This window comes from Diabrotica undecimpunctata, chromosome 9 (assembly GCF_040954645.1).
Source record: "Diabrotica undecimpunctata isolate CICGRU chromosome 9, icDiaUnde3, whole genome shotgun sequence".
Lineage (NCBI taxonomy): Eukaryota > Metazoa > Arthropoda > Insecta > Coleoptera > Chrysomelidae > Diabrotica > Diabrotica undecimpunctata.
In genome coordinates, this window is record NC_092811.1 from 86,369,449 (window position 1) to 86,393,843 (window position 24,395).

At 33.0% G+C, this 24,395-nt stretch overlaps 1 protein-coding gene across 1 annotated transcript; it reads left to right on the forward strand.

Annotated features, from left to right (window-relative positions):
• The first annotated feature begins 10,796 nt into the window (after positions 1 to 10,796).
• LOC140451216 (uncharacterized) lies at positions 10,797 to 16,205 on the forward strand. Its single transcript, XM_072544952.1, has one exon. The coding sequence runs from the start codon at positions 10,797 to 10,799 to the stop codon at positions 16,203 to 16,205; it is 5,409 nt and encodes a 1,802-aa protein (XP_072401053.1).
• The last annotated feature ends 8,190 nt before the right edge of the window (positions 16,206 to 24,395 follow it).

Below are 24,395 nucleotides of genomic sequence, written 5' to 3' on the forward strand. Positions count from 1 at the left end.
CTTCGATAGTAAGCAGTTCTTTATAGTGTTTCACCCACCTTTTCAGTACTTCTTCTTTTGTATTGAGTATATGCCCCTCCTTATCCTTACATAGTCCGATCCTTGGTTTAAATTCTTTTCTTGCTTTATTTAGATTTTTATAGAATTTTCTTGTTTGATTTTCCTTTTTTAATGCCTCAAGTTCTTCCAATATTCTATTTTCATAAGTTCGCTTTTTTCTCCGATGGATGTACTTCTCTTCTCTTCTGAGATCTTTATATTTTTGTTCTTTTTCTCGGGTTCTTCTTTGCTGCATCAGTTTATATGCATTGTTCTTTCTTCTTGTAATGTCCTCGCACTCAGCATCGAACCACTCATCGCGTGGTGGTGGTCTTTGCGGCCCTAGAATGTTATTTGCTGCGTCTTTAATGTAATTTTTACACATTTCCCATTGTTCACTAATTGTTAGATTTTCTTTAGTTATGTATTTAGTTTCGATATAGTTTTGAAACCTTTCTACCGTTTGCGGGTTTTTGAGGAGTTCAATATTAAGGCGCCTTGTTTTGGTACTTTGGTGCCTTCTTCGCATTTGAGATTCTAGCCCGTACATCCACAAACACTTAATTATTCTAAATACATACATGACATTATTCTGACAAAATTCTTTTAAATGTCAATTGATAAATTATTGTTTGTGTTATTATTGCATTTATCTAGTAGTAACAAATAGGAGAACATTTCATATATATATATATATATATATATATATATATATATATATATATATATATATATATATATGAGATATTAAAATTAACTGAAAATATGGACACATAAAAATAAATAAAAAAAAGTATTTAATAAAGCTTGTATATTTGTCACCAAACCAAAAATTCAGAGCTCAATTCTTCGAAGAAGTGAAGTAACGATTGGGCGCCAGTGTGTAACGATAAGACTACCAAAGAGAATTGAAGTACTATTATAAAAATAATACCTCATTCAACTATGGGAGCTTATCGTCTAAGCCTTGCCTAGCTCAGTATCTTAAGTGTGAGTTCGTCGTGTGCAGTAACATGTGGATGTAGCCTCCTGATTAAGTTCAGTTAAGTCCTGCGGTTAGGTCCTCAAATGGTTAATAAAATATGGTCTTGAATGTGGCCAATAAATTTTCATACCTTAGACAAGGAAAGAGAGAGGACGCGTAACCGTATCGCTAAAAGTGAAGCCAAACTGCCACCAGAGGAAGTAGTCAGCGGCGTATCTTTGGGGTATTTTTAAGGATTGACTAATTCGTATTTAAAATGAAACATTTTCGTACATTAAATGTTTTATTTAATTTATTTTATTTTATACAAATATGTTGGAATCAAAATTAACGAAATTTATTTATTTATACTCCACATTTACAGCAATGATGCCAATTATAAATACAAAGTTGGTCAATACAAAGAAATAAGAATATACAATTTATACAATACATAAAATAAATACACTTTAAAACAATAAATAAGGGTATCACAGTTTATGTAACATAGTACCCTTTTTCATATTATATAGGTCAAGGTCTTCACTCACGATAAAATCGTTCATTACCATTAATGCTGGACTCTTTCTATGGTATCAATATTGTTCTGAAAATAGGGTGACCAAATAACTGAACAGTATTCCAAAATAGTTCTAACTAAGCAACAATACATTAATCTTGTTGAATTAATGGAGAAATATTTGTAATTCCTAGTAAGAAATAGAGTTTATGTGGTCACAGAAAGTAAGCTTCTCATCGAAAATAACACCCAAATCCCGAATAGAAGAAACATAATTCATTGGCTGAAGCAGAGTATGCGACAGCTGGGCCAGACAGTATGACGTCACGGTCGGTAAGCATTGGATCTATATTACCGACCAACGCGTAACTTAGCATGGTTCCGAACCTTTAGTCGTGACTGACACCATATAGGAGAGGGGTAACGAATACGTTAACACAAAAAACATAGATGGCGGTGTATTGCCAAAAGGACACTAAGCTTGTAACGTCTGAACGGCTCAACGTATAACAATGTGTAAGGTATCGATGAAAAGGAATGGGGGTAACGAATACGTTAACATAAAAATCAAACGCAAAGACATTGCCAAAACGGCAGTAAGCTTAAAGTGTGTAAACAGCTCAACGTACAAGGTATCGATGGAAACGATACCTTGCACGTTGCTTGACACTAAGCTTGAAACGTCTAAACGGGTCAACGTACAAGGTATCAATGGAAAGGGGAACTGGTAACGAATAGGGTAAGACAAAAAGCATACAAAGCAAAGACATTACCAAAAGGACACTAAGCTTGTAACATCCAAACGGCTCAGCGTACAACAACGCTCAAGGTATCGGTGGAAAGGAGAGGTGGGAACGAATATGTTAAGCCAAAAAGCAAACGCACAGATAATTTCTAAATGGCATTACGTCACATCTTCGTTTCTATTGGTCAGATCGTGACGTGTGAGGTATCGGTGAAAAGGGGAGATGGGAACGAATAGGGTAAAACAAAAAGCAAACGCACAGACAATGTCAAAAGGGCATCACGTTACATCTTCGTTTCTATTGGTCAGATCGTGACGTGTGAGGTATCATTGGAACGGGGAGGAGACGGGAAATACGTTAACACAAAAACAAAGACATTGCCAAAGGGACACTAAGCTTGAAACGTCTAAACAATTCAACGTACAATAACATGCAAGGTATCGATGGAACGGGAAATACGTTAACACAAAAAACAAATACATTACCAAAAGGACACTAAGCTTGAAACGTCTAAACAACTCAACGTACGACAACGTGTAAGGTATCGATGGAAAGGGGAGTGGCCAACGAATACGTAGACATAGAAAATAACATGGCATATGCCAATATAATGACAAATAATTAATATGACAATATTGCATAAATACACAGAATGGCGTATAGATTAAGTAATATTATTATAAGTATACAAGTAAGATATTTTAAAATAGAGCAGCGTCATATCAAGAAGACACTAACACATATCATCGTTCTTCTTTTTTTCATCTACCACTTCATGTAATATACAGAGTATAGTTAGAAAGGCCAAGCAATTCATGTACCGCTGGAAAGGATATAACGTAAAGAATACAATGACAGAAATCAAACATGGTGACCGGTCAAAGAGGCATTAGGTTTGTAGAACGACATGTGAGGTATCAGAAGGAAGAATACGGTACGAAACGTATAGTTAAAGAGGAAATTTACAGATTACGTTATTTTTTACAGAATAAAAAACAAAAAAAAATTAAATTTCTTTTTATTATTATTGTAAAATTTAAAAATGTTTATTCATCATCATTGTATTCATCATCGTTTTCCTCATAGTCTTCATTATCGTCACCATCTTTACCATTGTCTTCATAGCCGTTTTCATCATAATTATAATCATCGAATCCTATCTCCAAATCCCATAACCATTGTTCAATATCGTTATGTCAGAGGGGTTTATCGCTAGTATGGTCTATTCCAATGTAATTGATCGATGTCATTATACCAGAGTGATCTGAAAGAAAAAATATGTGTATTGCTGCACGGCGACCGATCAGCTCAGGTTAAGTAATCTGTAACATACAAATCAATATTGTTACATCATGATTTCAGAAAATAATGATTGTGTTGGTTTCCAAGGCACCCGGGAGGTACAACACACACCTCGTTGGTGTTTTTATCGTGGACACCATCCCCTAGAGGCCCACAACCACCAAATTTCCTTATAGAAATCAAAACATGTAAATTTGATGCTGAATAAAGATACATTTTTGATAGCATAGAACAAGCTCCCCTTTCCATCAATACCTTGCCCGTTGTTGTACGTTGAGCCGTTTAGACGTTACAAGCTTAGTGCCATTTTGGTAATGCCACCACCTTTGTTTTTTGTGTTAACGTATTCGTTACCGCTCCCCTATATGGTGTCGGTCACGACTAAAGGTTCGGAACCATGCTGTTACGCGTTGGTCGGTAATGTAGATCCAATGCTTACCGACCGTGACGTCACACTGTCTGGCCCAGCTGTCGCATATACTCTGCTGGCTGATTATTAATAGTATAGCTTGTTCCAATTCTATTGACTTTACGAGAAAAACTTATAAAACAACATTTTCTTACATTTAAGTGTTACACTTTGATTCCAATATAATGTTTGCACTATATTTATGATTTTACTGTCAATGCGCTTGTTCATAAGTATTGATATTAGTTTTTCATGTCTTACTTTATCGAAAGTTTTTTCGTAGTCAACAAAGCACAAGTGTAGACTAACGTTTACATCCCGACATCGCTGAATCAATATGTTGATGGCAAATAATCCTCGAGTACCCATCCGATTTCGGAACCCGAACTGCGTCTCGCTAATATCCTCCTCTAGCCTTTCGTATATTCTCTTATGTATTACTTTCAGCAGTACTTTTAACGTATGACTCATGAGGCTCAGTGATCGATAATCAGAGCACTCTTTTGCTGCTTGTTTTTTAGGAATGGTTATAAATGCTCACTTCAGCCACTGTTGTGGTATTATTCCCGTATTGTACACCGTGTTGAATAAATCTGCCAATACTTCCAAGTTATCCTCTTCCACTAGTTTTAACAGTTCTACTGGTATTTCATCTAATCCAGCTGCCTTATTGTCTTTAGAGTTTTTGATAGCATATTTGATTTCATCTATCGTGATCTTCTGTCTCTCTAAAGGATTTAATTCTTGTATTTTCTGCATTTCACCTCTTTTATCTTGGAAAAGTTCTCTAACGTTCCTCCCATTGTCTTAAATTCTCTGGTAAATCTATTAGTAGTACTTCTTTTTTTGTCTTTTATGTGTCCTTGCTGTCTATTTCGACCCATTCCAGTCACTTCTCTTATATTTTTGTGCATATTTCTCGTATCATATTTTGTTTCTAGTTCTTCTATCTCTTTACATTGTTTCATCAAATAGATTTCCTTAGCTGTTTTGATTTTTTCCTTAATTATTCGTTGTATTTCTTTATACTTCTGTAGATCTTTTCCTTTATATTTTCTTCTTTCTTCCATCTGTAGTAGTATTTCTTCTGTCATCCACTGTTTTTTAGTCTCTGACCTATGTTGTATCAAACTCTCTTGAGCTGGTTTCAGTAAAGTGTTTTTTATAATTACACCACTTTTTATTTACATCCATAATTTGTTTGTTGTCAGTTAGTGTTTTTTGCATATTAACATTCACATTATTTTTTAATTCGTTTTTATTTCTTCGTTTTGTAGCATTCTTACATTAATTTTTGGTTGTTGTTTTCTGAGTTCAAGTGTTTTTAATTTTATTTTCACGTCAGCCACTAACGCATTGTAGTCTGAGTTAATATCTGCTCCAGGATAAGTTTTAGCTGAGGTTATAGAGTTTTTATATCTGCTATTTACGAGTATAAAGTCTATTTGGTTTCTGACAATGTGGTTTTCTGTATGTGAAGGAGATGTCCATGTATATAGTCTTCTCTTAGAAAGCTGGAACCAAGAATTGGCAATTACCATATTATTTTCTTGGCAGAATTCTATGAGCCTTTCTCCTCTTTCGTTTCTAGTTCCTAGTCCGAACTATCCAACTATATTTTCAACTGTACCTACTCCAATTTTTGCATATCCGCTTATAACAAGATAATTAGTCTACCATTTCAGTTCTATTTATAGAGGGAGTCTACTTTATTAATTCAGTCCTGAAAACAACATTTTATAGAAGCAAAACGCACTAGGTCATAGATGTTAAACATTTTGTTAACTTCAAATTCTAACTGGTTTTTCCTCCTGATTTACTATTGAATCACTAACAGAGAATTTACTGTCACCATTGCATGTGGTTGTCTTTTTCAAGACAAATCACATGTTATGATATTTTTTTTGTGACGGATATTGACAATAAAATGAACTATCTTTCAATAAAGTCGTCCCAGAAATGCAATTCACAAATATTGGCAGTATCGTTTTAAAGTCTTCTACCTTTAAAATGTATATTATATGTCTGAATTGCCGATATCAATGAGTCAGATTAAATTATTAGAATTTTTTTTTTACCAAGCAACAACATTTTTGGTTTAATTTAGTAATATTTTGTATTTTGATAACGACATCTGAGGTGTAAGTTGAAACGTCAATAAAAAAAATTTTTCAAGTTAAATTGTGGCTTATTTCCCAGTCAGAACAATAAATAAACAAAACTGTTAAGGGCATGTCAAAACATTGCTATCAATTCTTCAAATGTGCTGGTTTTCTTTGAAGCAGTTAAATAATTTTAATTTAAAATTATGACATTCACTTAGACGTCAACTTGTTTATAACTTTTAAAGTTATTTTTCAACTTAGTGCTTTCTACTTGTAGGCCCACGATATACTGTGTAAAAATTGTCTGGTACATTATTATAAATAATAAACTTGTTTTCATTAGACGTACAAAAATCTTAGTTCTCGTAGTGGTTTTAAACTCATTCATACATACTTTCAATTATGACAACCCTAAAGCCCAGTCATAATTCAAAAATGCAAAGATATAAAGTAATTTCATGAATATTTCCTTATTAAGGACAAGATTACTGATAATTACGTGTATAAGTAAAATTTTAAATTAAAATTTTTTTTTTCGTTTATGGGTAAGCCCTCATTTACTACTGACCTTGAAACAAAATTGCTTTTTTTAAATGGTTTCTAAAGAGCATCTATAATTTCTGATCTTCTTTTTGTAATAAAATAAATTCTAATATTTAAATATTTTAAAATTATAGATTCTATTAGAAAGTATATATGATTAGTTGTTGATGTTAATACATGGTCTTTAAGATTTTTAAATAATTGGAGCTGAATGCATTCGAACATAATTTTATTTTTTATAATATCGACAATTTTATTCGCATGTAAAGAGCTTTCATAAAGTTTTATAAATTGTTCTGAAACATTGCAAATTTGTATTACATCTTTTGATGGATAAGTTAAACCACCACGAGATTTTTTTGTAATTAAAGAATTTAAAAAATTTTGCGAATCCACATGGATAAATTTCAGTAAGAAATGTATCCAAGCGTTGCTACGCCACTGGCATTAAATAGCTAATAATTCTTAAAATCTACCTACTGTCTGTGTCAAGTTAAGAATTCATAAAGAAGCCTTATGGGAAGCGGTGATGCCAGAACTACCGATAGACTGAGATAGGCGAGAGTAGTGGAGTTGCAGCGAAAAAGCAGGGCCGAACTGCATGTTATATTGCACATTAGACGTTTTTTCACTTAGGTAACTTTAAATTTTTTTTGTTTTTTTGAAAAATAAAAATTAAAGACATGTCTTTTTCTCACAACAGTTATTTATTAAATTTCGGCTTAGGTCATCATCAGACTCTTAAAAATATTCTTAATTGTTTAATGAACAAATTGAGTGAGTATTGTGGTAGATATTATTAGTGTCAGTAAAAAACATAAAAAAACAATAAAAACTTCTGTATATTTTAAAAAAAATACAACAGAACCATAGAAATGTAACAAATTATTTGGTTTTTTAGTTTGACATTTATATATTTACAATATTACAATTATCAAAAACTATGTACATTCTTCGTCCATATCCAAATCGGAATTGTCACTACTATCATATAAATCTATAACTATGGGAGTTACGTCTTCCATTAGACCGTCCACTTCCCAAAATTTTTTCTCCAGAGTCATTACATGTTGAATATAGTTTTTCCAGTTATCAGACGTAACATTTGAAAACGCTTTTTTTATGAGGTCCTCCATATCCTTCGCTTTGAAGGTGCTGTTATTTACGGCCACATGCCTTTTTACTTGGCTCCATACCATTTCAATTGGATTTAATTCGCAATGGTATGGAGGCAAACGAAGCACTTTGACATTATTTTGTTGTTTACAAAGTTCTTCAATTTTGTAATTATCAAAATTTTGTTTAAATTGCGCGACTACCTCCAAAAGCTCGCACTTCAGATAATTTTCTTCAAAAAATATGTCTTTTTGTCTTAACCAGTCCATAATGTTATTCTTATTCCACGATTGGTTAGGCAACAACTCGGTTTTTACACTATGATATGGAGCATTGTCCATAACAATAACCGTTTTTCGAACTAAGTTGGGCAACAGTTTGTTTTCAAACCAGTTCTCAAAACACGGACCGTCCATTTCGTCGTGATAATCAGCGCTGTTTTTTTTTGCAAGGAAAAACATTTCAGCACCGTTTACAAAACCATTTTCACTTCCGGCATGGACAAGGATGAAACGTGGTCCACGCTGAGTGGGATGCTTTAGTCCAGTACTTAGCCCTTTTATGAACGCATCTCTTGCCGAGGTGACGGTTTTGTCTTTCCATTCTCTGGAAACCGAGTGCCCCACATTGACCCATGACTCATCCAAATACACAATGTCATAGCCCTCAGCCCGATATTGTTTAATGGCCCTTAAATATCCATGCCTCCATGCAATTATATCAGGACGTTCTATTAGCACGGCACTTTTATCACGTTTTGCATAAACAAAGTTCATGTCTTTTAACAACCTGTACATTGTACTGCGGGTAAAATTTGGCAAGTTTTCGTCTTGGTTCACTTTTGGCAGAAGACGATTCAAAGTAGGAGGAATGTTTTCAAAAAAAAAAACTATGCACTGTTCGACGAACGCCGATACGAACACCTTCATCGTAAGTATAGTCTCTGGAGTTGTTTCGGCAACGGGTTCTTTTTCTGTTTGTTTTTACCTCAGAAAGCTCACCTTCTTTGTCTTCCTGTACGATTTTTTGAATCGTACGAACTGACACTCCTGTCATCGCGGATACTTTGTCGAATACAATACGTTGACTTTCATCTCGAAGCAAATTAATGTGGTATCTCACTACGTTTAAGATCACTTTTTTAGCACTCAGATGTAAAATTTGACCACTTTTAAACGGCAAAACTGGATCCATTTTAACAATATAATTTTTTACACTTGAGATTTGAGTGCGCGATGGTTATGCCTTAACCCTTGTCCGGGCAGAAGAATTTAAAAACGTAATCGGGCAGTTTGGGCTTATGTATACAGACAAACATATAATCTCCACTTCACCTAATTACACTATTTTGAAAAACATACCGCTCATTTATCTATAACTCATAAATCTGTCTGCTTTCCAAATGTGCTTTCCAAATGACACTATTGTTTGGAATGACTAAGTACATAAAGAGAATTAGAAAACTATTAATAGTCAATTATAAAGTAATCAATATTGTTTACTGTTAGGGCCTGTTAGCCCGGCTTGCCCGATAATGGAAGTTTAAGCACAATATCTTAATTATTATTGCTTTCTATTTATTAACTATTGTGAAAGTAATATTTTATAAATAATTTTGAGAGTTGACACCTAAGCTGTCAGAATTACCTGTGCCATAATAATTAACCAATTGCGTAAAACCTAATATTTTAACCACTAATAAAGACATTTTTCTAATAATCTTTAAAATCACTTCCCTGAAAATGTAACCATATTTATAAGTAATTGTAGTCGTTAAGCTTATTAAATAGATACGTACCTATCTTTTTAAAATAAATTTGATTAACATTGGAAAATATAAATAAAAATTTGAATATAAATAAAGAATGGGTTATTTCGGCCGGCCCTGCATAGTCCCGTGAACTATTGGCAACATACGCCCGTAAGAAATGCACTGGCCTATCTGTTCAGTTGTGAATTCTTAACTTGAAACAGTCTGTAGATAAATTCTCCGACTAATTCCCTGTTAGAAAGCGAGAACCGGTTCCCCTCAAACCCCTCGGTGGTAGTTTGGCATGGCAATCCATGAGTATCGTTGTAATATTCAAAGTGTCACGTTGTATACCAGCCAAGCTGGACGCTTTACTTACAAATTTAGTTTAAGACCGAATGGGTCGATTCTTTGTTAGTTTGAGTTCTGTATAACTCCGCTTAGTAATAATTGTAGCATATTACTTGGTTAGCACGGCAGAAATATCCTTGGTTCAAAAGAATAAGTAGTATTAGTATAATCTAAATTGTATCAGTGTTCGTGTAGTGTTTATCGGACTAGTGTGGATTGAACAGTGACGGGCGGTTTACATAAAAGAACTTTACATAACAAACCCTTGGCTAGATATCAACTTAGTGTAGTAAAAAATCAATCATTAAATTAAGTATTGTTAACGCTTGTGGTTTTATTTCCCATGTAAAGTGGGTGGTCCTTCAACGTTGGAAATCATTACGATTTAAGATGCTCTAAATGGTAAGAAGATTTACTTCCTAATTGGTTTCATTTTGTTGGTCGTCTGCGAGTAGATGAGGAACCATTTAAACCATAGTATCAGCTATTATCTTCTACCATTTTTGTTGGTCATTCGACCGGATTTTGAACCAATTTATTTGCAAGTGAAATCTCACTTTTATTGAAAAACTCTCGCTAAAAATAAAAAATTTAAATTAGTTGACTTCCGCATTCTAGCCAAAGTTGTGTATCGCCGCTCTAAATATTTAATTTCAGAACTTTTCGTTGAAAAACAATTAAACCGCGTCGGTAGTGATATATGTGAGCCATCAAGTTACGCCATTGAGGAATTCATATTGTAGGCGCATACCTGTGTATTCTTATCGGACCGAGCAGCGGTGACCTATTGTTCCCAGGAAATTCCAAAGAAGGTCGCAAGTTTATAACATTTATTGTTTTCTATTGGTATCGTTAAATTTATTATTTACAATATTTCATAGAAAATTTTATACTCAAAAGATTTAATCATTTTATTGTTGTCAATTGTACTAATTTGTAAAATTTTCTATAATGACTTCTCAGAATTTAACCAAGCAAATTGGGGGTTTTAAATCTCAATTGACCCGTATTGAAAGCTTTTTGAATACTAATTCAGATGATTTGAATAATAAACAGCTAATACAATTAAAATATGATAGTTTATTTGGAACTTATAGGAAATTACAAGATTTATTAGATCATGCGGAAGAGTTAAGTTCTGATGGTTCAACGACTGATGATACTGTATCATCACAAAACGAAGTTGTGGCATCAGCAATGGAAACTATCGACCGTTTTGAGATCATTTTGGCCAAATTATTAAATTTAATAAATCACGCTGATGATTCTAGAGTTTCTCAAAATCATTTTTCTAATGTAAAGCTACCAGATATTAATATTAAACCCTTCTCTGGTGAAGCTCAAGAATGGCAATCATTCTTCGATTTGTTCCAAGCACTTGTGTTAAATAATGCCAAATTAAGATCTGATAGCGAAAAATTTTATTATTTAAAAACGCTTCTGAGAGGTCAACCGCTACAATTAATTGAATCTTTATCTGTGACTAATCAAAATTTAGAAATTGCTATATCAACGCTTAAAACTAATTACGAAGACAAAAATAAGCTTTTAAATTCTTTGTATTGTACATTATTCGATCAAAAAACTATGACTAAATGTAATTCTATTGAACTAAGGACGTTTCATATCACATGTAAAAAAACATTAGATTTAATTAGAAACTTAAACTTAACGGCTGAAATTAATTTAGACACATTGCTAGTATTTATCTTAGAAAGAAAACTAGATTATCAGACTAGACGCGCTTTTGAAAACGAACGCAATCCAAACGAACTGCCATCTACTAATGGGTTTTTTGAATTTTTGCAAAAACGGTATAATGTATTAGATAATTTAAACATATTTGAATCTAACGCAAAACCTAGAAGTAATAATAATAGTAATTTTGATAAGAATACATCTAGAGTATCATTACACACAAACGCCGCTGAATCTCGTCGTGACACAAATTTTTATAGTAAATCATGTAATTATTGCAAAGAGCGCACTCATCAGATATATAAATGTCAACAATTTTTAAATTTAGTTCCACAGGAAAGACATAAATTTGTTAAAGCCAAATCATTATGTTTTAATTGTTTGAGTAGTTTGCATATCTTGTCTTCCTGTAAATCGTTGTCCCGGTGTCAAGTATGCACGAAAAATCATCACTCTTTACTCCATTTAGACAATAACGGTCAGCAGCGATATCAATCGCAAGTTCGAACCTACGCTTCTTCTAATTTTCCACATAGTTCTCACCAACAAAGCGAAAACTTACATAGGCATAATTCTAATCCCAATAGCACTATCCATAATATTGTGTCCAATAATATTACTCCAAATGAAAATTCCCCTATTAATCTTCAGATGGACCCAACCAGGTCTACATCATTGTCTGCTGTGAATCGCAATAATAATCATGTTCTTCTGCCTACTGCACTAGTTAAACTTTATACGCGAGACAACCAACCTTTAATAATTAAGGCTTTGTTGGACTCAGGCAGTATGCAAAGTTTTGTCACAAAAAGTTTGGCCCAAAAATTACAGTACGACACAAGATCTCAAAAGTTAAATATTTCTGGTATAGGAAATAACATTGTAACCAAAAGTAGTGAAATTATTGATATAGAAATACATTCGCGAGTACACCCTTACAACAAATTTAATGTTTCTTGTTCAATAATAGACCAAATCACAGAAAATTTGCCACAAATTCCGTTGAATCCGCAGTCTTTTCAAATTCCACTAGAGTTTAATGGCGATTTAGCGGACCCCTACTTCTGGGAACCTAATAATATTGATTTATTAATTGGCGCGAATTTGTATTTCCAACTTTTAATAGGAGAAATAATCTCGCTAGGGGCTAATCTCCCTACGCTAATGAACACTCAATTAGGATATGTTATTGCGGGCCCACTCACATCAAAGAAATATCTAAGTCATACCAACGCATCCTTTGTAACACAAACTTTCTCCTTTTTATCTCGAGAAAATACGCATTATATTCGAGATAAAGAGGAAGAAAACAACGCAAAAATCGACACAATGCTAGAAAAATTTTGGGAAGTCGAAGAACTTCCATATACGCAGTCTCATATTGATGAAGACAAAATTGCAGAGACTCTTTTCCAAACCACCACGCGGATTTTGGATTCAGGGCGGTATCAAGTGGAAATGCCTCTTCGGCAATTGGAAAATAAAAAATTGGGCAGTTCCTTTGTTACTGCAAAACAAAGATTTTTACGTTTAGAGAAAAAATTTGGAAATGATCAAAATTTTTATAATGAATATAAAAAAGTTATTGAAGAGTATCTAACGCTACAACACGCAAAAGTTATACCTTTAAACTTGTATGATAATGTCACTAACAAAATAAAATATTTTATACCACATCGTGCAGTGATCAGAGAACAGGCAACATCCACGAAACTTCGCATCGTATATGACTTTTCTGCCAAATCTACCTCGGGATATTCGCTGAATGATCTTACACTAAAAGGTTATCAAGTACAGGATAATTTATTTGATATTCTTTGCCGGTTTAGGACTTTTAAATTTATTTTGACTGCGGATATAAAGATGATGTATAGAGAAATTGAAATGTCACCCAAACACCGCTATTTACAAAATATATTGTGGAGAGATTCACCCTCTGAGGATTTTAAATGCATTGAATTGTCCCGTCTCAGTTTTGGACAAAATTGTTCTCCATTTTTAGCCACCCGCGTCATTAAAGATATTGCACAAAATAACCCTCAATTTCCGCTAGCAGCTAGCGCTTTGTTATATCAAACATATATGGATGACATCTTAGGTGGAACCGATCAATTTTCTGAGCTTGAAGTACTTTATGGAGAATTGAGTCAAATATTGACCCAGCATGGTTTCTCTTTACATAAATGGTCTTCTAATTCGCTTCGTTTTTTAAATAAGATTTCTGATCAAAACGCGGTGGAACTGGATTTGAATTTGGATGATGCACCTTGCAAAATTTTGGGTTTAAAATGGGATTCAAAAACGGATCATTTAAAAATTGATGTAAATAACGCTACTAAATTAGACCGCATTACAAAACGTCAAATTCTTTCATGTATTAGTTCTTGTTTTGACCCTCTAGGTTTGGTAAACCCTTTAATTGTGAAGGGAAAACTCTTAATGCAAGAACTATGGCAGATGAAGGTTTCATGGGACGAACCGATAATTAATTTACGCATAATAGATCAGTGGGAGAAATTTAATGAAAATTTAGCTCAAATCGCTCATATCAAAATTCCGCGGTTCGTCTTTTTTGACTTAGATATTCTTAGCATAGATTTACATGGATTTAGTGATGCAAGTCAAGTTGCATACGGTGCTTGTATCTATATAGTGGCACGATATGCAAATAATTCCTTGTCATCAAATCTTGTTGCCGCAAAATCGCGTGTCGCACCTTTGAAAAGCAAGCTTACCATTCCTAAACTCGAATTAATAGCCATGGAACTCTTAGTCAAATTGATTGAAAAAATTATAACGACCTTTAAAAACCGTGCAAAGATTAATTCTATAAACGCATGGTCAGATTCGCAAATTGCTCTCAGCTGGATTAAACAACCCGCTAATAATTATAATACATTTGTTTCGAATAGAGTGGCCAACATTCAGAATATTGGTAAAAATCTAAAGTGGAGACATATTAAATCACAATTAAATCCCGCGGATCTCTTGTCCCGCGGTGTATTTAATCAAAAAACATTTTCGTTTTGGTTTCATGGACCTGAGTTTTTGCTAAATCCCAAAATATATTTTGATGAAATTGATACCTTTGAGCAAATTGAGAATTTGCCGGAAGTAAAGAAAATAGCTCTATTAGTTGTTAATCATGCACCAAAGAATTGGATAACTATGTTTGAGAGATTTTCAAACTTTTCAAAATTACAAAACGCAGTAGCTTACGTATTTAGGTTTGTGTATAATATGAAACATAGTAATGAAAAAATTAAGGGTACTTTGACACTTAAAGAAATTTCGAACGCTCATGATTTCATCATCAAAACTATTCAGCAACAATATTTTGCAACCGATATAGCCCGCTTATTAGAAAAAGAACTAGTCGTAGACAAAAAATTGCTCCCTCTTAATCCTTTTTTAGACTCCTCTGGAATTGTACGTGTTGGAGGACGCTTGCAATATGCAGATTTGGACTTTAATAATAAATTCCCTATATTGCTGCCAGCAAATGATCATGTTGTTTCTTTGCTCATTAAAAAGGAACATTGTAGACTAGGACACAGTGGTCCTCAAAATGTGTTAGGCAATCTGCGCCTACGATATTGGCCTTTAAGTGGGGTCAAGTATGTTAAACGCATTAGCAAAAAATGCCTTACATGTTATAGATTCAATGCACAAACCGCATCACAACTTATGTCTCCACTCCCATTGGATAGAGTTAGAATCTCGCGCGCTTTCTACACTGTAGGTGTAGATTTTGCAGGTCCTCTGTTTATTAGGGCTTCTAGATTACGAAAGGCGCAAACGCTTAAATGTTATTTTGCAATATTTGTTTGCATGGCTACAAAAGCCATTCATTTAGAATTGGTTAGTGAATTATCTTCTAACGCTTTTTTAGCAACGTTCAAACGATTCATTTCCCGTCGAGGCAATCCTCACACTATCTATAGTGACAACGGGACTAACTTTGTTGGTGCCAATAATCAACTTAAGGAATTAAATAATTTCTTCAGATCAAATTCTGAATTTGACAAAATTAGAGCTTATTTAGCTCAAACCGAGATTCAGTGGAAGTTTATTCCTCCCAGATCACCTCATTGGGGTGGACTCTGGGAGTCAGCAGTAAAAAGTACCAAGTTTCATTTAGTACGTTTAATGAGTAATTCTGTATTGACTTTCGAGGAGTTATATACAGTTTTAACCCAAATAGAAGCTATTTTAAATTCTCGACCGCTTTATGCATTATCTAATGACCCTAATGATTTACAACCATTAACTCCGGGGCATTTCTTAATCGGTACTCCCTTAACCGCATTTCCTGAGATTGATGTTACAAATACGCCTGTTAACAGACTTTCTATCTGGAAACAAATTTCGAAAATACAGCAATCTTTTTGGAAACGTTGGTCTGCTGACTATTTAAATAATCTACAACATCGCCCAAAATGGCTCCTTCCCAACACAGATATTAAAGTAAATGATCTAGTTCTAATCACAAGTGAAAATACACCTCCGTTACGGTGGCCCCTAGCAAGAGTGATAGAATCAATAAGCAGCAAAGATGGAAAAGTTAGAATTGTCCGTGTTCGAACTGCTGATGGAGAATATATTCGCCCTATCACTAAGCTGATTCCTCTTCCATTGTCGGAAGCCGATAGTCTTCTGTAGCATTGTAGTTGTGCTTAGTAAGTAAGTTTAGGATATTTCTAGCTGAAGTTATACTTCACCTAGCCGCGCGCCCCCCAGTATGGATAAATTTCAGTAAGAAATGTATCCAAGCGTTGCTACGCCACTGGCATTAAATAGCTAATAATTCTTAAAATCTACCTAGATAAATTCTCCGACTAATTCCCTGTTAGAAAGCGAGAACCGGTTCCCCTCAAACCCCTCGGTGGTAGTTTGGCATGGCAATCCATGAGTATCGTTGTAATATTCAAAGTGTCACGTTGTATACCAGCCAAGCTGGACGCTTTACTTACAAATTTAGTTTAAGACCGAATGGGTCGATTCTTTGTTAGTTTGAGTTCTGTATAACTCCGCTTAGTAATAATTGTAGCATATTACTTGGTTAGCACGGCAGAAATATCCTTGGTTCAAAAGAATAAGTAGTATTAGTATAATCTAAATTGTATCAGTGTTCGTGTAGTGTTTATCGGACTAGTGTGGATTGAACAGTGACGGGCGGTTTACATAAAAGAACTTTACATAACAAACCCTTGGCTAGATATCAACTTAGTGTAGTAAAAAATCAATCATTAAATTAAGTATTGTTAACGCTTGTGGTTTTATTTCCCATGTAAAGTGGGTGGTCCTTCAACGTTGGAAATCATTACGATTTAAGATGCTCTAAATGGTAAGAAGATTTACTTCCTAATTGGTTTCATTTTGTTGGTCGTCTGCGAGTAGATGAGGAACCATTTAAACCATAGTATCAGCTATTATCTTCTACCACCACAGTTAATTCTTGAACACAGCATTCGCATTTAATGTATTTTGTCAAAGAGTGTACCACAAACCCGGCAATATAAATAACAATTTGCTTAGTGTAATTATTTAATACACGTGTATTCATGATATAATCATGTTCACGCGAAATAAGTTCGACAACCTCGTGATCCCTCTCAGGTTCTGTGAGACATAGATTAAGGTTTTCCACTGGTGTTTGAAATTTTTTGGACCCAGTCAAAATTGGAATATCGTCCAGTGGAATACAATTTCCTAAGCCACAGTCTCTAATTTCTGCTCTTACAATAAGCCGCTTATAAGCTGCAGCAAATTTTCGAGCAGTTGGGTTGTTATTCCAACCTCCTTTAGATCTTATTGAAGAAAAAAATAACTCTAGATGATCTTGACTGATCTTGTATAGAGGTAAGTATATTATTTGTTTTTTTTTCAGCAACAATGTCATTGTAAAGAGCCAGTGCACTTTTTAGTGATATAATGAGACCTAAAAATCCAGTTTTTTTTAGACTCTACCACTAACTCACCATGCAAAAACATTAACTCTGAAATATAAGTAATGCTCTCTTCAATGAAACCTTTAGTTTTTATAATATTTTTCTCACAAAGTTCCTTTTTATACCCAGGTGGAATTAGGGACCTGCTGTTCAAAATGTCAAAACAATTATTAATAATATTTATGAATTTAATGGTTGCCTGACACCCTATAAACTGTTTTAAATTCAGCTGTTCTTCACAGTAAGACAGTGAATCTGCAACAGAAGCACTTAACAATTGGACAACAAGTCTAACTTTCATTTTTTGTTTAAAAAAATGTAAGGGTTTTGCGAAGTTTATTGCCCAAATGTAAAGGCCGTATCACACTATGCAGTTTCTTGTATAATTTCTTATATCGTTTCTGATATAACAAAAAATGAATAGTGTCATACAAGCGTATAAGTTCTTATATCAGAAACGATACAAGAATTTGTGCCCGCTGCAGTTTCTTGTACAAGAAATGCGCCAATTTGTGCGCACAGCCGCAAAAGCAAAAACGTAAAACTTCTGTCATAATGGCGGCTGGAGGAGAGGAGAACTTTGATATACAATTAGACCAAGCAGACATCAGAGAAAAGTGCCCACCAACAATAACCAAGATTAGAACAGCAGTAGCCAAATTGAAAAACAATAAATCACAGGGATTGGATCAAATAGCATCGGAACTACTGAAAGTAGGAGGAGATGTATTACTAAAAACAATACATAACCGCTTTAAACAATTCGTGATGAGTTTAAAGATTATTTTATATCTCCAAATAAGAGAGAAGAATTTCAATAGCATGCCATTCAAACACATAATTTGTAAAAAAAAACAAATAAATTATTACAACCAAATTATTTATTATTTCTGTCTTCCATTACAGCCTGTTGAATATGTTCAAAAATTGTGGTTTCCAATTTAGTTTTAATATTGGGACATTTTATTTCTTTCATTTTTTAAACTAAAAATAAAACTTTTTGAAATTAAAAATATAATCAGTAGCATCTGGCTTGGGGTCCTCAGGTACTGCAGTTCTATTTTAATATGTGTCGAAATTTCGACCAATCATGTGACGAATCACATACAATTTCCGATAAAAGAACTTGCATAGTGTCATACAGAGCACAAATGTACGTGCAAGAAACGATACAAGAAAACATAAATAACTTTCTATATCAGAAACGATATAAGAAATGCTACAAGAAAATGCATAGTGTCATACGGCCTTTAGGTTATATAATGGTCACTCACAATCATCGAGTTAGAATCTATGGAGAAGCTATGAGCATATTAACGTGTGTATTAAAAACAGCGTAGGTAGGCGTGGCTAACGGTGATACCAATATGGCGGTGAGATCATGGCCGGACTCAATAATATTAAAACTACTATAAAAATATGACTAGTTATTGAGAAGATTTAATCATAATCTACAAAGTGCAATACATTTTGAATAAACTATGATTTATTTATCCCGCGGTAAACACTAAAAACACGATATATTATTCATAAAGATAAATTAATACAGTCAAATACTATTAATTTATTCTCTGAAGTACGGGCCATTACTTTGTTTACATATTTGTATACTAACCTGTAGAACGTTATTCCTGAAGATTTTTTATTAACATTGCTTCTGCCACTGCAACTACGTTGAGAACAAGAAACCATTATTATGCACTATCACAATATATTATTACAGTTTCTATAAAAGTATTATAAAACTATAAACAAACATATACGATCTGTCAAAAGTGTCAAAACAATATGGTCGAAGTGAGGTCGTTTTTAGTCACGTGATGCCCTCTCCATAGATTCTAATCGATGCTCACAATGTAAACAAATTTTTATTTGGCATTTGACAGTATTTTAAATACTGCTTTCTGATTGGTTCCGGGAATACAACGGAAACGGGAAAGTTGAAAAATGAGCAACTTTCCCGTTCTCGTTACCGGACGGCTTCTCGTTCTCGGTTATTGTGCATCTAAACATTCATTTACGTAGAGGTTAACTTTTTTCCCGTTCCCGGACAATTGTACAGCCGCCTTCACCTATGTGGCGAATTTGTGGGTCCGCAGTCATATAAACCTAAACAAACAACAACTATAACCTATGGACTACCTTAGCTCTGACGTCAAAATGGGCAGAGATTTTTAAAATCTTTCCAAACATTTCTAATTTGTGTCTATTTGTCCGATAAGAAGTTGGATATACTGGTTTCTTAATTGTTTGAAGAATAAGGTATTTTGCTAATGAACATTATGTGCGATTGGTATTATTTGTTGCTCGTGAATTTGTGAGGTAAGAATATCATGATTTCATGATCAGGTTCATATTTTAAGGTTATGTTATGGATTGATTAAAACTTTAATTACTTTTTACTGTATTTAAAGGTATTTTGTTGTTTTTATCGGAGTCATTTCAAAATTAATCAATGAACCATTGAATTTATTTACGAAGTTAAAAAATATTTAAATTATTGTTTTATTCTTTTTAAGTGCTAGTAATTTTATCCCATAAAAGACTAAATATACTCGTCTTCTCGTAGTTTAAATAGTTGATAGTAGTTTTGTCGGTACTACTGAAAAATTCAGTACTACTGGATATCTTAAACACCTGTTTATTACTAGCCATTATATGCCCAGATTTAAAAAATAAATTTGATAGAAAGAATGTTATATTACAACTGAAACTGCGAGAAAACGAATATCTTTAGTATTTAACGGAATAAAATCACTGGCAACGAAAAAATAATAAAACATTTTAAATGTTTAAATAAACAATTTAAATATTTTTCAACTTCGTAACTAATTTAATGATTTATTTTGAAATAACCCTGAAAAAAACAACAACAGAATACCTTGAAATACAGTAAAAAAACAATTCAGGGTAATTATTTAGTAAGCCGGAACGCCTCAAAAATGCAAAATTTTGTGGACTTAGCCGAAAAAGTGGAAAAAACCTCAAATTTTAATGTTTTCTTTGCTTTAAACTAGTAAAAGTGCCCAAATAATCAAAAATACAGAAAAAATAACAAAAAAAGTAGTATGAATAAAAAACAATTACATAAAAAGCAAAGAAAAGTATATATACATGTCTTAATAAAAAAAACGTAACTAAAACATATTAAATCTCACTGTTTTTTACTGTTAAATTATGAAAAAATGGGTAAAATTGTTTAAAATAATCAAGATTTTTAATATTTCAAAACAATATGGCGGCCATGCGCAAGAAGTTAAATTGTATGTACTTTTGACATTGTTGCCAGTTTTAACCTTTAAAAGATCTAAAAATTTCATGAAAATTACCTTAATTAAAACAGGTGGATACAATCTTAATAACCACGTGCAAAACAAGTACCCGTTAACCATCGTCTTATTTTATTATTAAAAATGTAAACCAATAAACCAAATCTAACCTAACACTGGTAAAAAAAGCAGTAATATAAATAAATAAAATGTTATAATATAATTAAAAATCAAAATTTTTATATTTCATAAGAAAACATGAAATTAAAACTAAACCAACGTAACCAAATCTAACCTAACGCTGGTAAAAACGCAGTAATAATAAAATTTTATTAAAATTTTTATTGTTCATAAGAAAACGTGATAATAAACGTATAGTAACGTAACCAAATCTAAACTGACCCTTGTAAAAAAGGTATACTTTTCAGTTAAAAGTAGGTAATAATTTATAAACTTTACGTTTTAGGTAAATTTTTATTTTTCATTAGAAAACATAATTTTGAATAACTATGGCAACACTGGTTAAAATTACCCTTCTTGATCATAAGAAACAGTTGTCATTCCTGTCATTACTTGTTGTTTCATGGTGAATAATGGCGGTGGCTTTTAAAAATCGGGCATATTTTAAATCGGAATTACATAAAAAAGAACGCTTTGCACCGAATAAAAATCATTGCACAATCATTAGTAAGTGAAGGAGAATTCATTGATATAAATTTCATCTCCGTAGACACGGTTCCGGTTTATTAAACTAGTACCCAATTCAGTTTTAATCATATAATAACATAACCTTAAATTATGAACATTCATAGTACATATCTTAACACTTTGATAATCTTAGCTCACAAATTCACAAACAACAAATAATACCAATCGCACAGAATGAATGTGTTTTATATTATATGGGTTTATAAGTTAAACAATACCTATTGTACTAATTAAACTTATATTTTTTTACAATCTTATACAATATCAAAAACATGTCAATCTCATGTAGGTTGATTGTTGACTGGCCTGAAGTAAGCCATGTCATGTGTATGTAACGTAGCCCCCTGCTACACTGTTACACAGCTATATATTAAACACCTTCCCCCTAAGATCGATATCTATAAGGGGTTTTTATATTACGACCAACTCTGGTCTTATAACTGTTAGAAGTCGTCTCAATATTTGGGTTGACATTATGACTCAACATAGGTACTGATTTTACATTTGGGCTTGGACACCCAATTATTTTATTAACACTATCATTTACGTGGCTGCTAGCAGTATCTTTATGCACACTCTGTGACTGAATATCAGGGTACAACTCGGGTTCTAAAATGAATTCTTTTTCAAGTGTTCTGGTACATAAGTGTTTCATTTGGTGTGAGTTCCGTCTAATAATTCTATTGTTACCTTCTTTTCGCACCCAATATGATCTAGGTTCATTTGCCTTTTCTAATACAATTGCTTTATGCCAATAATTATCTTTTGAACTTTTCATTACTACACTATCTCCCTTTCTAAACTCTACTGGTTTTCTTCGTGATGTCTTATCATAATGTAATTGTAATTTTTATTTTTCTCTGCACAAATTCTCATATACTTGTTTCTGGATTGTAGGTTCTAATTTATTAGCTGTAGTTGGTAATTGTCGTCTCAGGATCCTGCTCTGTAAAATTTGAGCTGGAGATGCATCGAGATTTATTATGCAGGTATTATTATATTCCATTATAAGATCTCTAAAATCATTATTTTCCTCATGGCTTTTTTTTTAATTTGCTTGCTTATATTGACTGCTTTTTCTGCAAGTCCATTACTCTGGTGGTAATGTGGGGTGCATGTCATAATTGTAATGTATTTTTCTCTGTAATAATTTTTACATTTCGCTGAGGTAAATGGTAGATTATCTGCAATTAAAATTTCTGGATATCCAAATCTACTAAAGGTATCTTGAAATGAGTTGATTACTGAACTGGAGGTTTTATCTTTTAATACTGAAATGTCCAACCAATGCGAAAAATAATCTACAATTACTAAATATGCCTTTGAACCATACTCTAAAATGTCTGTACCAACTTTATTGAATCTTAGTCTAGGAATGTCATGAGGCATCATTGGTTCTTTAAAATTATTTGGTCTATATTTCTCACATATCCTGCACTTTTTTATATAGTTTGTTATATCATCATTAAGTCCTGGCCAATAAAATATACTCCTGGCTTTTTTTATAGTTTTACTGACTCCTATATGGCCCTTATGAAGCAATTTTATCATGTCAAGTCTAAGTTTTCTCGGAATAATTATTTTGTCATGCATGAATGCAATACCAGCTTCAAAATCAGTGAATCTCTTATACCATAGTACTTTTTACATACTTGAGGAACATTTTTTTCTTTTGGCCACCCATTGTAATAAAATCAAAAATTACTGCCAATGCTTCATCCTGACTAGTAGCTAGTCTTAACTCAGATTGCTTTTCCTGACTCATAGGTAAATGTTAACTCACGGAATGGACCATTTCAAACAATTCTGGGTCTTGTGTATTTATATTTAAACTAGACCTAGATAGCATATCAGCAAAATTTATGTCTTTTCCAGGAACAAAATAAACATTTAATCTATACTTGAGAAGTTTAAGTCTTAAACGTTGGAGTCTAACTGATCCAATTTTGCAAATTGGCTTATTCATAATGGAGACTATAGGTTTGTGATCTGACTTAACATCAACATCAAAATTATAAATAAAATTGTGAAATTTTTGAGTAGCCAATAGTTCCTTCTCAGTTTGACTATAATTTATCTCATTATCATTCATATTTCGTGATGCACAAGCTACTAATGTTAAAACTTTCTCATATTTCTGGAACATACAAACACCTAAGCCATTTTTAGATGCATCACATTGTAAAATAATTTTTGATTAGGATCATACGGGACTAAAGCTGGTGATTTACAAATGATGTCCTTTAAATTATCGAAACATTTTTGATGTGAAGGGAGCCACACCCATTCTACATTATTTTTAAGTAATTGACAAAGAGGTTGAATATGTTCAGCCATATTCGGAATATACCGTCTAACATAATTGAATGCACCCAAAATTCGTTGCAATTCTATTTTACTATTTGGTTCTTTGAGTTTGCAAAGTGATTCCACTCTATCAGGATCTATTTGCATCCCTTTGTGTGAAAAAACTTGGCCCATAAATTTGACCTCTTCTTGACAATATTGGAATTTGTCACTATTAAACTTCGCTCCTACTTCTTTAGCCCTTTCTAAAACTTTTTTAACAGTTGTATCATGTTCTTTTTTTGTTGTTCCCATAACAATCATATCATCATGACAAATCAATAAATTCTCTATACCTTTAAATTTATCTTCTACTACTTCTTGAAACAGATCCTGGGAATTTGATAATTCCATATGATGATATAATACTTTATATCTGAAAATTCCATATGATGTTGCAAAACAGCATTTCCAGGATGATGCCTCATCAAGTTCCAAATGATGATACCCTTCAGAGAGATCAAATACAGAGAATATCTTTTTACCCATCATTTGTGCATAAACATCTTCTAATTTATGTACTATTCTTGGTTTGCGGACAATTTGTTTATTTAAGTCTGATGGGTTTAGGCATAAAC